At 30.9% G+C, this 12702-nt stretch overlaps 3 protein-coding genes across 3 annotated transcripts; all 3 read left to right on the top strand.

Annotated features, from left to right (window-relative positions):
• Positions 1-7120: 7120 nt before the first annotated feature.
• cmb (combover) lies at positions 7121-8849 on the top strand. Its single transcript, XM_071887633.1, has 2 exons — positions 7121-8313; positions 8641-8849. The coding sequence occupies exons 1-2, from the start codon at positions 7180-7182 to the stop codon at positions 8665-8667; spliced, it is 1161 nt and encodes a 386-aa protein (XP_071743734.1). The 5' UTR covers positions 7121-7179; the 3' UTR covers positions 8668-8849.
• On the top strand, positions 8806-11002 carry LOC121116814 (bolA-like protein 2). Its single transcript, XM_040711107.2, has 2 exons — positions 8806-9006; positions 10780-11002. The coding sequence occupies exons 1-2, from the start codon at positions 8862-8864 to the stop codon at positions 10887-10889; spliced, it is 255 nt and encodes an 84-aa protein (XP_040567041.1). The 5' UTR covers positions 8806-8861; the 3' UTR covers positions 10890-11002.
• A 65-nt stretch (positions 11003-11067) lies between these two features.
• Positions 11068-12672, top strand: LOC121116816 (popeye domain-containing protein 1). The gene is made up of 3 exons (XM_040711110.2): positions 11068-11526; positions 11592-11975; positions 12036-12672. The coding sequence occupies exons 1-3, from the start codon at positions 11192-11194 to the stop codon at positions 12511-12513; spliced, it is 1197 nt and encodes a 398-aa protein (XP_040567044.1). The 5' UTR covers positions 11068-11191; the 3' UTR covers positions 12514-12672.
• Positions 12673-12702: the final 30 nt, after the last annotated feature.

The raw sequence follows: 12702 nt of genomic DNA, 5'->3' as shown, positions 1-12702 counted from the left end.
TAAATACTGCGAAACTTAAGTAACTTATTTTATGGTTTAAGGAGACAACATACATTTTGAACAATATAGTCTATTTAGCCATGGCCATACTCTCTGTTTGAAGGGGAAATTATTTTTAAATATTCATTTCGTTGATCCAGATCGAAAACCTGCTACCTAGTTTTAATTGTATAATTAAGTTTACATTTCAAGAATATAAATGATATAGCTAAGGATTACCCGGCCCCCGAAAAAAAAAATGACTCTTATCATTACCTCTCCTAACCTTAGTTGTAGTATTCTGAATACAAAAAAAATAATGTGTTATAAACTTCAAATAACATACCAACATATATCCATCTAAAAACTTGTATAGATGAGAAGTCCTTTTTCTATTTACTTCAAAAAATTCCTAAATCGAAATTCGCCAAGTAAATTGCAAAATAAAAAAGTTAATAGCATTAATTAGAATAGTAAGCTACAAACCTACCAATATTTTTTTTGTACATGCAAAAACAAAAAAGTTATGAAGAATAATGCTGTCGAAAAAATAACCCTCCATAACTGGTACATTTTTGCAAATAGTGTAAAAATTATATAACAAAATGTTCTGGAAATTGAAAATATTTCACTGATAAGTTCGTCTCCAATTTTATTTCCAAAATGTATCGTTTTGAGACATTTCTTTTAAAAATATTGAAAATTGACGTTTAAGGAAAAAATGGGGGGAAACAGAGAGAAAAAATGAAAAATTATTCAGAAAAGGACAAATATTTCAGTTAAACATCAATTTTTATTTGGCAAATTTATATGCAAACCAATCTTCAGACAAATTTCTCCAAACTTTATTCTATTTACTAATATATATAAAGATAACTATTTTATTGAACTAAGAGATGGTAAAATTTACTATTGTTATAATTATATTTGTTAATGAAATGGATTGCACATCACAACGCCAAGATTTTTGGCTATAAAACTTTTCCGAAAAAAATTATAAAAATTAAATTTTTTGACAAAGAAATTCCAAAAATTAAATATCAAATATTATATTTTTTGGAAATTTTTTTCAAAAATCCACTGTTGTTCACAAAAAAAGAAATTTTTTTAGAAAAAAAAATCGAATATTAAATTTTTTGAAAAAAAATTCAAGAATCCATAGATGTTCACACAGAATAGATATTTTGGTAAAAAATTTTAAAATTAAAATTTATATATAAAAATTTCTGAAAAAAGCTTCAAATATTAAATTTTTCGAGAAAAGTTTCAAAAATCCGTAGCTTATCACAGAAAGTTAATTTTCTTGGAAAAAAATTAGAAAAATTTAATTTTTTATTTCAAATATTAAATTTTTTAGTAAAATGCAAAAATTCCTTAATTTGAGGGAAGGAGGCCACATCCCATCCATCCCACCCCCTGTTGACGCCCCTGATACTTATTGAAAGATGGATAATTAAGGACAAAATATTGTTTGATAAGCTTACATCCTCCCTTACAAGATCACCTATCCCTTCATTTGCAAAACATAAATCCTTCAGGAACTTTATCCCAAGCGAATCTTCAATTACTTTTATTCAACTTTTCATCTAAGAAACTACTTAAAGGAAGCTTATATTATGATTAATTATATGCGAAACTTCACGGGAGTATTTATTTCTCGAGAAATTCCAGTAAATGGAACATACCGAGTAATACCAGGGAAACGGGATCCCGGGAGATAAAATCTAGTATGTACGGTGGACATACTACAAAGAGTTTATCCTCGAGAGATGATAAGCAAATAATGGGGATCTTACTAGAAATAACATGAACAATATTGTTCCAACCTGGGATTAATTCAAGTTTATTTGAACATAGAAAATTATATTTTTTAAATTATTTCAACAGTATTTCCATCTTCATATTGTGAATAATATGGCCTTAACTGCGTAAATAGAAAATGTAAAAATATTTTTTTCAAACTTCTCCCTCAAAAAAATAACAAAGAATGGCACTTTGATAAAAATAAAAAGTAGGTATATATGTACATTAATATATGATTTTACAATCGAGGTAAAAAAAGTCATGTGTTTGTTTTTTTCTTCCTGGAATGTACGTCACAAGTCATTCATATATTTTCCACATACACATTTTTACCCTTCCACTTTTGTGGTATTATATATTAAAATAAGTTATAACAAATTAAATTTTCAAATTATAGATTTATTTCTACATTTATTGCGCATCAATCTACAAAATAAACAATAAGCATATTATTTATATTCTGAATTAAACTATTTAGACCATCATTTTTTTTTTTTTTTTTTTTTGGGGGGCAAGGAACTGATATAATTTGTTGGGAGAAAACTTCTTGTAAGCCATTTTCCTTAATGATGGTTTGGAGAAACTTCCAAGGTGAAGGGTTCTGCCTCAGTATGAAAGACTGGAAATCCATATACGAAGACTTTGAGGAGTTATTTGTTCTGGGTAAACCTTCTTCCGTTCTTTTATTCATATTCCATAAAGCTGGTTGTTAAATTCCCTATCTTCTTGTTCTTCCCATATATCTACCGATTTAATTATTATCAAAATAATCGGCAATGACTCGGAGATCCTCAGGAAATGTTTTGGGAGGATCTCAAAAGTATTTATAATTCCATCAGGAGGTAGGAAAGGGAATGCAACAAAACTATTTATTTTAGTTAGTATATCCACATTTTCAATATAAATTTGTCGTAGCCCTGACATTTTGAACTTGCCTCCACAACGACTGACCCAAATGAAAAAACATTCAACAACTTTATTCAAAGGGAAAACATCCTTAGCTGTAGAAATATTAATACTGTTTAGTTCAAAATCAGCTATACACTTATGGGACTTATGAATACAACTCTATGTGTGTTCCTCAATAATCAATCCCAAAATCTACTGTATGTCACTACTTTTATTCGAAAGAAGTGCATATACACATGGAATGACTGTGTCCATGACTAGTACGTCTACCGTAAATAATTGATAAAATATAATATGACTAATCTTAAAAGATACATTCACGAACCAATGAGGGTATTTGCTCATTATCTCTACCCTTTTTAGGTAAATACATACTTATTCGATTTTTATCCATCGATCCAGAATCAAACAATAAAATTGACTCTCCTGAGTTTGTAACTCTAAGGTTGGCTGGAGTTTCACATCCACACCTAGACGCTAGCGATGGAGGTGTACAGTTATCTCTCCTTATTCGTCTTATGGTTTGTACTAAATTTATAACTTTTCCTAATGACAGTGGAAACTTCATCTTCGATATTTTGAACAGCACCCCTTATATGTCCCAAGGTAGAAATATTTTCAAAAAAACTAAACCCTAAAAAAAGCAATCCTCCGGACGCTCCTGATAAGACAAATAATTCAATTATTCTACATTAGATGAATAATTAAAAATATTATTTGCCAAAATTTGATAGACACTGAAATATAGTATTTTAAATGTATGTCTTTTTCGAATTTATAACACTTCTTAATGAAGCTTCTTGATGCTCAGGGAACTGGAAGCGGGTAAATTCAACTTGCCTCGGGGCCTACCAGTTCACCTACACAACCTGTGGGTCAGAGTATATTATAGCATGCTGAAAGGGTTTCTTGGTGCTTAGAAACGCGGTGGCAGGGGAGTTTAAACTGCCTCGGGCCGAGCACAACATGTGGGCCAGTGTATATTTTGGGATATTAGAAGGATACCTTGATGCTTAGGGAAGCAGCAGCAGATAAATTCAATTTGCTTAGCGACCCATCAGTTCACCTACACAAACTGTGGGGGATGGTCAATTAAAGTCAAGATTAGAAGGGCTCTATCCTGGCATGTTTCTTCATCCTTTTATCGTCCGAATTTAGTATAAATTGCACACCATAATATTGTCTTGCATGAAATTACTCACAATCATTTTACAGGAGACCTTTATTATTATATCTTATTATTGTTCTAGTTTTTTTAACCAATAGGGAATTAGAGATATTCTGCCCTTTAAACATATATTGTTTATTTCTTAGTAATTCCCCATTTATTTATTTTTATTCTATTTGATTCCTTCATTTAATTTTGCTGTTGCATTTTTCTTATATTTATGTATATTATCATTAACCTCTGGAACAAAATTTTTGGCCATGCAATTAAATATTTTACTTCTTGTAAGAGGCATCTATTGGTGTAAACAATGATCATCATCATATTTTGATTCCAAAATGTCAAACGTATAAGGGTCATCATAAAAAAATTTATAATATTTTGAAGAAGTGTTGTCTTTTATAATTGACTTATTTTTTCAATTTCCAAAAATATTTCAAATGTAAAAGTGCAAATTAAAAATATCATATCAGATGGACGAGTAAGTCCACTTTAATCAATTTGATTGAAAAGAGTGCCGTTCTTCATCACTTTCATATGTAAACAAATTTATATTAATTTTTTTTTTCTTGATTTATAAAGATATTTTTACATCTCCAATATAATTTGAATCATTCAATATAAAATTCAAAAATACAATAAGTAATTGAAGTAAGCTTATATATTCAATTATACGTCACATTTTTTAATACAATTAATATGCAAATAGGCAGTGAAACGGAAGCTCATTATTTTTTTACCTAAAATGAATCAATTTTAGGCGCATAAGTACTCTAAATTGTTAAGAACCTTACCAAATTTAAATGGCCAATTTAGAATCGACTTTGATACTAAATCCCACAGCTATATACACAAATGTAAGGTTGTAGAATATTCATTTTATTCAAAATTTCATTTATTTTCTTTGGTTAAACGAGGTCGATCAAGCTTTTTGTTAAGTTATTATAAGGAAGATACTGAGTCAATAATCTCAAAGTCCGAAATGTCATTAAAAAAATATATATTTGATTAAGAAAACGAGATGAAGAAAAATAAGATTGGAATCTAAGTGTTGGAATTTATTTAGAGTAATAGAGAGGAAGCTTACGAAACTGGGATGGAATATGACAATGGACAATGTAATGTATATTAATTTTCCGATCAAGAGGGATGATGGGGAAATTATTTAGTTTCAGTGCCCCGAGGCAAGTATTTTTTTCTACAATGGATAGAATTATCAAAGAACAAGATAATTTAACTTGGATAGTAGAATCACTATTTCAACAATTTCTTGAATATTATATCCTACAAAATGTTTAACTTGTTCGCGAAAAATCATACATCATAAATTAACACCAAAGAGCATTCTTCAAAGAAAATAAAATAATAGTCATAATATATTCATTCACTTGAAACTTGAAAGATCACGATACAAAACGATATGAGCGCTTCTATTTCTTTGTGAGTCAGTCCATGGTTACTAAAGATAAATGCTCCAAGGGTGGAGCTTCTTTAGGATCATCATCTAATACATTAAATGGGTATGAAAGTCAGTCGAACGTCATTTAGGAATCCTTCACAAATAAAGAAGCAAATAGAGATAAGGAGATGAATTCGTCTTGGCAAACGAACTTGCCCATGAATCCATGACAAGGATTCACAAATAAAAAGTCGATAAGTCCAATAATTAATTAGATTACTACCTATAATCTTTTATCAAATTCTTAGCTACTTCATTGATTCATATTCATTCAAATTAGAAAAATAAAAAGTTCTAGTATCTAATTAATTAATTTCCTATATCCATACTTTTCTATGTTACAGCATATTTAAAATCTTGTTGAGTCTAGGGAAAAAAAAGTTATTGGTATAGAAAGAAAGAAAAAAAAGAATAAGAATTAGATAAAAAAATTGGTGATGGTAAATTTTAGCAAACGTGCCCCAAAACAGTATATAAGAACGATTATTTCAGTATTCATTGACACTAAAAAATAGATTGTTCCTTGACAATTGTAAAGCAAATTAATATGACATTAACAATTTAAATTATTTTCTCATTTATTAATTGTTAATAATGGTGTAATGTAAATATGTATTTATTTATGCGGTTCATTGATTTAAGTTTATATTTTTATTTTATCTTAATTGTGTAGCCTTGGACTATATTTGATAATTGATTAATTTACTACGATTTACACTTATTACAATTATATACTTCTTAATATCTGGGTATGTAGTAAAAACGTAAGATTTTTTTTGACTACTCTCATTGGTCTAAGGTTTATTTAATATGTATCTCCTTTGTTCTAGAATGCCGTTGTAGTTACAAGTCATCGAAGTATAAAAAATCATTGTAGTATTTACTTTTCTTAGTGTGTACGTTTTGTTATTTAATATTTTCATAAATTAAAAAAAATTATATCTTCAACAAAAAATTCCAAAAGCGTATTTTCGTTAATTATAATATTTTAAAACTAATAGCGAAATACCTATATTTGCTAGAAATTCTTGACGTTGAATATGATGAAGAGCATTATTTGGATCTTTTTAAATTTCGGTCAAATTTTCAAGTGCAAAAGCAAAACAACTCGTTTCTGAAGAAAATTATAATATTCAAAAATATATAAAAATTACTTATATTGAAATAAAAACTAAGGAGTAAAAAAGGATTCAAAAATTGAGTAGTGGGGATTATAATTATGATTTATATTGATAATGTTCTTCAACCTTTATAACAATTTCGCTTGTCTATTTTTTTAATTCTATTAATCTATTCTTATATAAAATAATATACCTATCAATGAAATAAAACCATAAATATACCATACTCCATATCGTATCTCCTCTCGCCCGTTATACAATCTTATTTCCGAGTTGTAGATAAGCTATTTTTCTCTTTCCTCGTCCCTAATTGATCAAAAAATATAATTGAACAAATTAACCATTTTTATGGATTTTCAGAACATATTACTTTGATTTAATTCAAATATACGCGTTTAATTGTCATAAAAATTTAGGTGTTAAGTATTTTTTTATTCATAAAGCCATGTGAGGGAGTTTCATCAAGGTTTATTGATAACACTTCCATTTTTTGTAGTAAAAACATCAATTTTGAGTCCCAAAATGGGGTCTTCTTCAATTATGATGCAATTTATGAGGTTAGTGAAAACGCTCTATAATAATGGCCTATTATAGATGCAGGCCCGAGTTGAAAGGTTCCAAGTAGCTAGAGAAATATTTATTATTTATGGCTTCAATTTTCCCTGAGTGATGACGTCATAGGCGCATCTCTCTTTCTTTTCTCTTACTCAGTGCAATTGAGCTTTGAATTTGAGCGAGGAATGTCCCCTTCAGCCTCTATTTCTCAACGTGCCATGGCTTCAGGAGGTGCTAAACCTAAAAGAAATACCCCACTCTATAATTCTAGAGGGATGTCGTATGAAGAAGGAGACTTTTTGAATTCCAATGTCTCTTACTCGTGGAAAAGGAGAAACCAAAGGGATGAGGACGTGATGGATCTTCGTCAAACTCTGTATCACATGGATAAAAAGTTATCTCGAGCCTTGGGACTCCCTCCTGCTTTAGAGAATCCACGTTATCAAGAAGATCAGGAGCTTCTCCATATGAGAAACACCGTTATACAAATGGATAAGCGCCTTTCTACTCTGTTGGGGAACGACAAACGACGGGCTCCCAATGAGGGCAATGGCAATGGAAGTTCCCCTCCCGATCCAGAATTATGCCTTTTGGGACAATCTGTTCAACAATGCCTTCAAGGCCTTTCTAAACTATCTAGAGATGTGAATCGCCTCACACTCTACGTGAATCGTCAATATAATGGAGGCTCAGTGGAAGAAGAGTCCACGATTTTTGATGATGAAGAGCTCCTTCCTCCTCCCTCCACTCTCAACAATCAAACATCACATCTTGCCAGTAGACCTAATAATTATTGGGATAATTTCAGAAGCTTTTCTAGAAGAAATCCCCTCGCAGAACAAGCACCCCAAAGAAGAGGCAAATCTAAGATCAACCGCGAATACAATGTAGATTCAAGTAGAACCTATCGACCAAATGAACAAAAGAAAAAACGTGCTCCAACAGTTACTAGAACCAATGGTGCTCCTCCTGTCAATTTAACAGATACTTCTAGTAAATGTTTTTCGAAAGAAATATCTATGCATCCCAGTGAAGAAGAGGATGAATATAAATCTGTATTTGATGTTATACATCTTGTTCAAGTACCAGAGGGAAATAATAGTGCTGTGGGGGATAGGCCTATAACGATAGAATTGAGTCACAGTGAGGCTTCAGGCGGCAGTAATAATCATAATTCACATAACAATACAAATCAAGACGTGGATTGTCTCATTGAAACAGCTAAAATGAATGATTTGAGTCTTGAGGATGATTATAGTATTGAGATGGAGAATACATGTTTTCTGAGCGATGATGATGATAACTATCAATCGCAAGAGGTGGATGAGTGTCGATAAATAAATTTACGAATGAATCATGATGAATGTTACTCTTTTTTTTTTTTTTTTTTTTTTTTGCTGTTTTTCCCTCCATATCCAAGAAAAATCGAACAATTGAACTCAACCATCATAGTATTTATTACCAGCTCCAGCTCCATTTTAATTAAATTCATCTAAATAGTTCACTTTGACCAATTTTATGAAGAATATTGGCATAGTAGAAAAGGTAACAATGGAGTATATTTTTGGGAAAAGGGACTTGTCTTCATCGGCTTGATTTTAACATTTTTAAATTTATTTATTAATTGTTTTGCATTATAATCCCAGAGCAAAATTATTTTATTTATATATTAGTATAGATCTGTTTTATTGCATAATCATTTTGTCCATCTGTTTGATTTGGCATCATTAATTATCCATAAATTTCAAATATTTATACATCTAAATTCAATAAATAAATTCATGTTTATATATTATGTTGAGTTACTCTATTATAAATTTCCTTAATCAAGTTAGCTGTTATTTTTTTTTCCAGATTCTTTACTACAATGTATGACGCAGAATACGTTAGAAATAAACTCCAAAAGGAATTAACACCCAAGCATTTAGATATTGTGGATGAAAGTGATGGCTGTGGAGCAAAATACAACGTCGTTATTGTATCTGATAAGTTTGAAGGCAAACCCTTATTGCGTAAGTTATTCAGTTACAATAGTTGAAAGGGTTTTATATAGTCATTAGGCGTGAGGGACGTAACTGAGGAGTGGACTGATTTTTTATTATTTATAATGTATTTTAAAGATATAAGCTATTTCTCCCCCTCCCTTCACATTTTTTGTTTCCGGAACCATAAAGTTCCCCACTGGACATCTAGTTACAGCTACGCCGCTAGAGTGAATGGGATATTCTGTGCGAAAAGTTTGATAGTCCAAACGAAATAATCCATGTGTTATATTAGATCAGTCTTTATTGGGATTGAAGTGTATTTGTGCCATTTGCAGTTCACTGAGTTTATCGTATTTGTATTGTTCTTTTATGATGTAAAATTGCGTATATGTGACAATATCTATGTATATAAAATAGGCTAGAATTGTATTCGTAAAACTCCATAAATAAGCTAAGCTGATGGATTACATTCTACTCTCTAAATTATATCAACCATTTTTTATATTAGTTGAGTGGAAACCGTACTTTTTACAATTTAATTTGAAACCTAACTTCAAAAATATCTAGATATTTTCTAGTCACAAGTGATTTTTGATGACGACTAACAAAATGGAGGCTAATTAGAGATGATCTAGAATATTTTATTAAAAAAAAGTAATTCATAATCATCTCTGGATGAATTGCTTTATTAAGAAATTCGGCGTGACTAAAATATAATATTGTAAGTAGTTAAGTAATATTTCATGATTTATTAAGTACTCATTGCCAACCCCTAAACTCCTTTTTTGTTGTGATGGCGACCGAGAGAGCTTGACATCGTGGGATTTTATGGAGTTGGTCTTATATTCGCGCGATTGTTCCAACAATAGTTGACAATTTTCATTTTTTTGATTCATGTACATTCTGTAAGTTGGTTTGAAAAGGATGATGTATCATACAACTTGATCTGAGGAATAGTCTTTTAAGGCCCTAGTTGGTATAAAACATGTCTCAGCGACTAATACTAAGTCTATAAAGGAGGTATAGTATATCTATTTACGATGCAGTTTTGCACGCTATAATCCATCGGGTATTGAGACTCCTCTGCTGAGGTGCTTTGCTAAACATCGTTTCATACTTCCGAGGAATGTAGTGCTTCTCTGCTGCATTGATTGAGTCTTTCGGGCCAAAATCGAGTCTTTGACTAGGTTTGGCCGAAGCTGTAAGATCAACATTGATGCCAAAGCTATGATATTCACACTTGCACTTGCGGGTTGAAACAGGCAGGTCGTGACCCTCCCTTTCTTGAGGTAAAGTTAACACAATATGAATTAAAACTCAATAAACCTAGAATGGTAAAAATAGAAATAGATTTACTTTGACTACAATAAAGTTCAACTAACATTTTATATGGGAAGCATCATGAAAAGGATCAATTTCCGAGCTATGATAATATTAAACAGACTACAAATAGTTTGCAGATAATTATTATGGAAGTACATGAAGTATGATTTAAAATAGCTAGAAAAATGTTTTTCTTCTTAATTTCTTTTTAACCTAGCCACTTTTATATTGAGATGTCACATGCTATTCATTATTTAGGTAATTTGAATTACTTGAGACTCACAAGTTTTAAAAGTAATTAAATTATTAGGTAATATTAATTAAAAATAAAGTATATATTATTTTAATTGGAACATTTACCATTGCTATACAAACCTTAATTGAGTTTGAGGTAATGCCAATTAAGAAGGTATTAATATATATTTTTCATGTTAATATTGTTACTTATTTTTCCTAATTAATTCCTTTTTTTTCTAGAGCGCCACCGACTCGTCAATTCAATTTTAGAAGAGGAGTTAAAAATTATTCATGCATTTTCTCAAAAAACCTACACTCCAGAGCAATGGGAAAAACTTTCATCTAAATAATTTTTTTTATTCATGCCTAAGAACAAAATGTAGCTTCAAAATGAAATAATTAATTTTTTTGTATGCAAGCGTTTATTAAGTATAAAATATAATTAAGAATGATCACAACAAAAGTATTTATTATTTAATAGATAAAAAGTTATGAATTGTATTTTACTAAAGTGAATTGGATATACATTGTTAGGATAAGGAATTCCTACGTTTTTTTGCAGTATGTCTAAGCACATACGTCTTAAGTGAAAGCACTTTCTTAAAACAGGTGCTTTCTTCCTCCCAGCTTATTCTTCATTTGTATTAAAGTAATGATTGAGCTTCAAAATCAAACTCAGGAACTCCGATGTCAAGACTGGAATGGTGTTCTAGGAGCTTCTGCCGAAGTGGACTTTATATGCCATGTGAGTTACATTCTTCTTGGTTTGGCCTTTGTTCTTCCATCCGTCTTCCCTGAAATGTACGCTACTCTGGCAATGAGGACTCTGATCACTTCAAGTGCTACTGTGTCAGTTATTTGGGCTAAATTTTATATATGTGCCGTAGAGGTATTGCTATGGGATATACTTATTCTTATTATCAACTTAACATACACTCTTCTACTAATTAAAAGGCACTTTCCTGTTGGAGTACCGCTAGAATTGAGGTGTGTAATTTCAAATATTAAAAATCTAATAACTAGGTATTAAATAATAAGTATTACTACTCTAGGGAAGTGTATACAAAGATATTTTTCCCTTTTAAAATGTCCAAAAGACAGTTTCGTGAGGTTACAAGAGGCTCACGCCTCCGTTTTCTCCAGAGAAACGAGGTACTCTTCTTCGAACAGTCTACCAGGAGAGAATCATCCCATTCTTTAAGCATTTTAATGAATGGTAAATTAAATGTCAAATACGAAGGCATAGTCATACATAGGATAAAGCCTTTTGAGTTTATTGATTCTATTGAATACGGTTCATCCTCCATGGAAGAAATGAGGAATAAGTTGCATGTGAAATCCAGCCATGAGTCATTAGAAAGTATACGGGAGGATGACGATTCAGACTTCATTTATCAAGTTACTGTTGAAGCGGACGAGGATTCAACTTATCTACAGTAAGTAAATCACCGGTTCCCTCAATAAATTACTCGATCAAATAACACAAGGTTCTTTAGTTTAAATACAGAGGATTTGAGAACCTTGTCCGATGATACTAGAATAATTTTGAATCTTTTGGTTGGAAAGGATGTGGCTCAGAAATTGTATGATTTAAGTGATTTGGTAGTACTATCTAAAGAAAAGAGACAGTCAAATTCAACAAAATTTCACCCCAAACAACGTCGACCTAGAAGAGATCGTGTCAGCGGTGGACTTCGCGTATTGGATTTTCATCGAACAGTTTCTTTAGATGCTATGGATACTGGATGTAAGGGATATGTACGATCTATTGATTGGATAAATAAGTCTGAAAGAGCAAAAAAAGAAACTCTGGGCGACGAAAGAGTATTAATTCTTAACTTTGAGCTGGATGTACCGCCAACCATGGAATACTTGCCTCACGATGTGCCTGTGAATACCATGGATAAGTCTACTCTGGCCGAAGCACAATTTCTTGCTCAACAAAGGAAATATTGGCCATCAGGCTTTATTTAAGAGATTGAACTTTTGTTTTTCGCCGTACATATTAATGTAGTATTTTTATACTGTATATCAATAATTTAATAAGCATTTTAAGTAATTTGTGATTAACGGAAATTCTTTGTTCATGCTTCTAATTAACTAAAATTGGCATTATATATATATTTATAGTTATGGGTTAGTTCTAGTGATTTTATTTCCTCT

This window comes from Lepeophtheirus salmonis, chromosome 4 (genome assembly GCF_016086655.4).
Source record: "Lepeophtheirus salmonis chromosome 4, UVic_Lsal_1.4, whole genome shotgun sequence".
In the NCBI taxonomy this organism is placed as follows: Eukaryota; Metazoa; Arthropoda; class Copepoda; order Siphonostomatoida; family Caligidae; genus Lepeophtheirus; species Lepeophtheirus salmonis.
The sequence above is the reverse complement of the archived record's forward strand: the minus strand, read 5'-3'. Positions and strand labels throughout refer to the sequence as shown.

Bases quoted from the DNA above. Each gene is read 5' to 3' on its own strand.
- cmb (XM_071887633.1), top strand. From the start codon at position 7,180: ATGTCCCCTTCAGCCTCTATTTCTCAACGTGCCATGGCTTCAGGAGGT. The intron at 8,314-8,640 runs GTGGATGAGTGT...TTATAATCCCAG, and splicing joins ATAACTATCAATCGCAAGAG to AGCAAAATTATTTTATTTAT.
- LOC121116814 (XM_040711107.2), top strand. From the start codon at position 8,862: ATGTATGACGCAGAATACGTTAGAAATAAACTCCAAAAGGAATTAACA. The intron at 9,007-10,779 runs GTAAGTTATTCA...TTTTTTTTCTAG, and splicing joins TGAAGGCAAACCCTTATTGC to AGCGCCACCGACTCGTCAAT.
- LOC121116816 (XM_040711110.2), top strand. From the start codon at position 11,192: ATGATTGAGCTTCAAAATCAAACTCAGGAACTCCGATGTCAAGACTGG. The intron at 11,527-11,591 runs GTGTGTAATTTC...TTACTACTCTAG, and splicing joins GGAGTACCGCTAGAATTGAG to GGAAGTGTATACAAAGATAT. The intron at 11,976-12,035 runs GTAAGTAAATCA...AAGGTTCTTTAG, and splicing joins GAGGATTCAACTTATCTACA to TTTAAATACAGAGGATTTGA.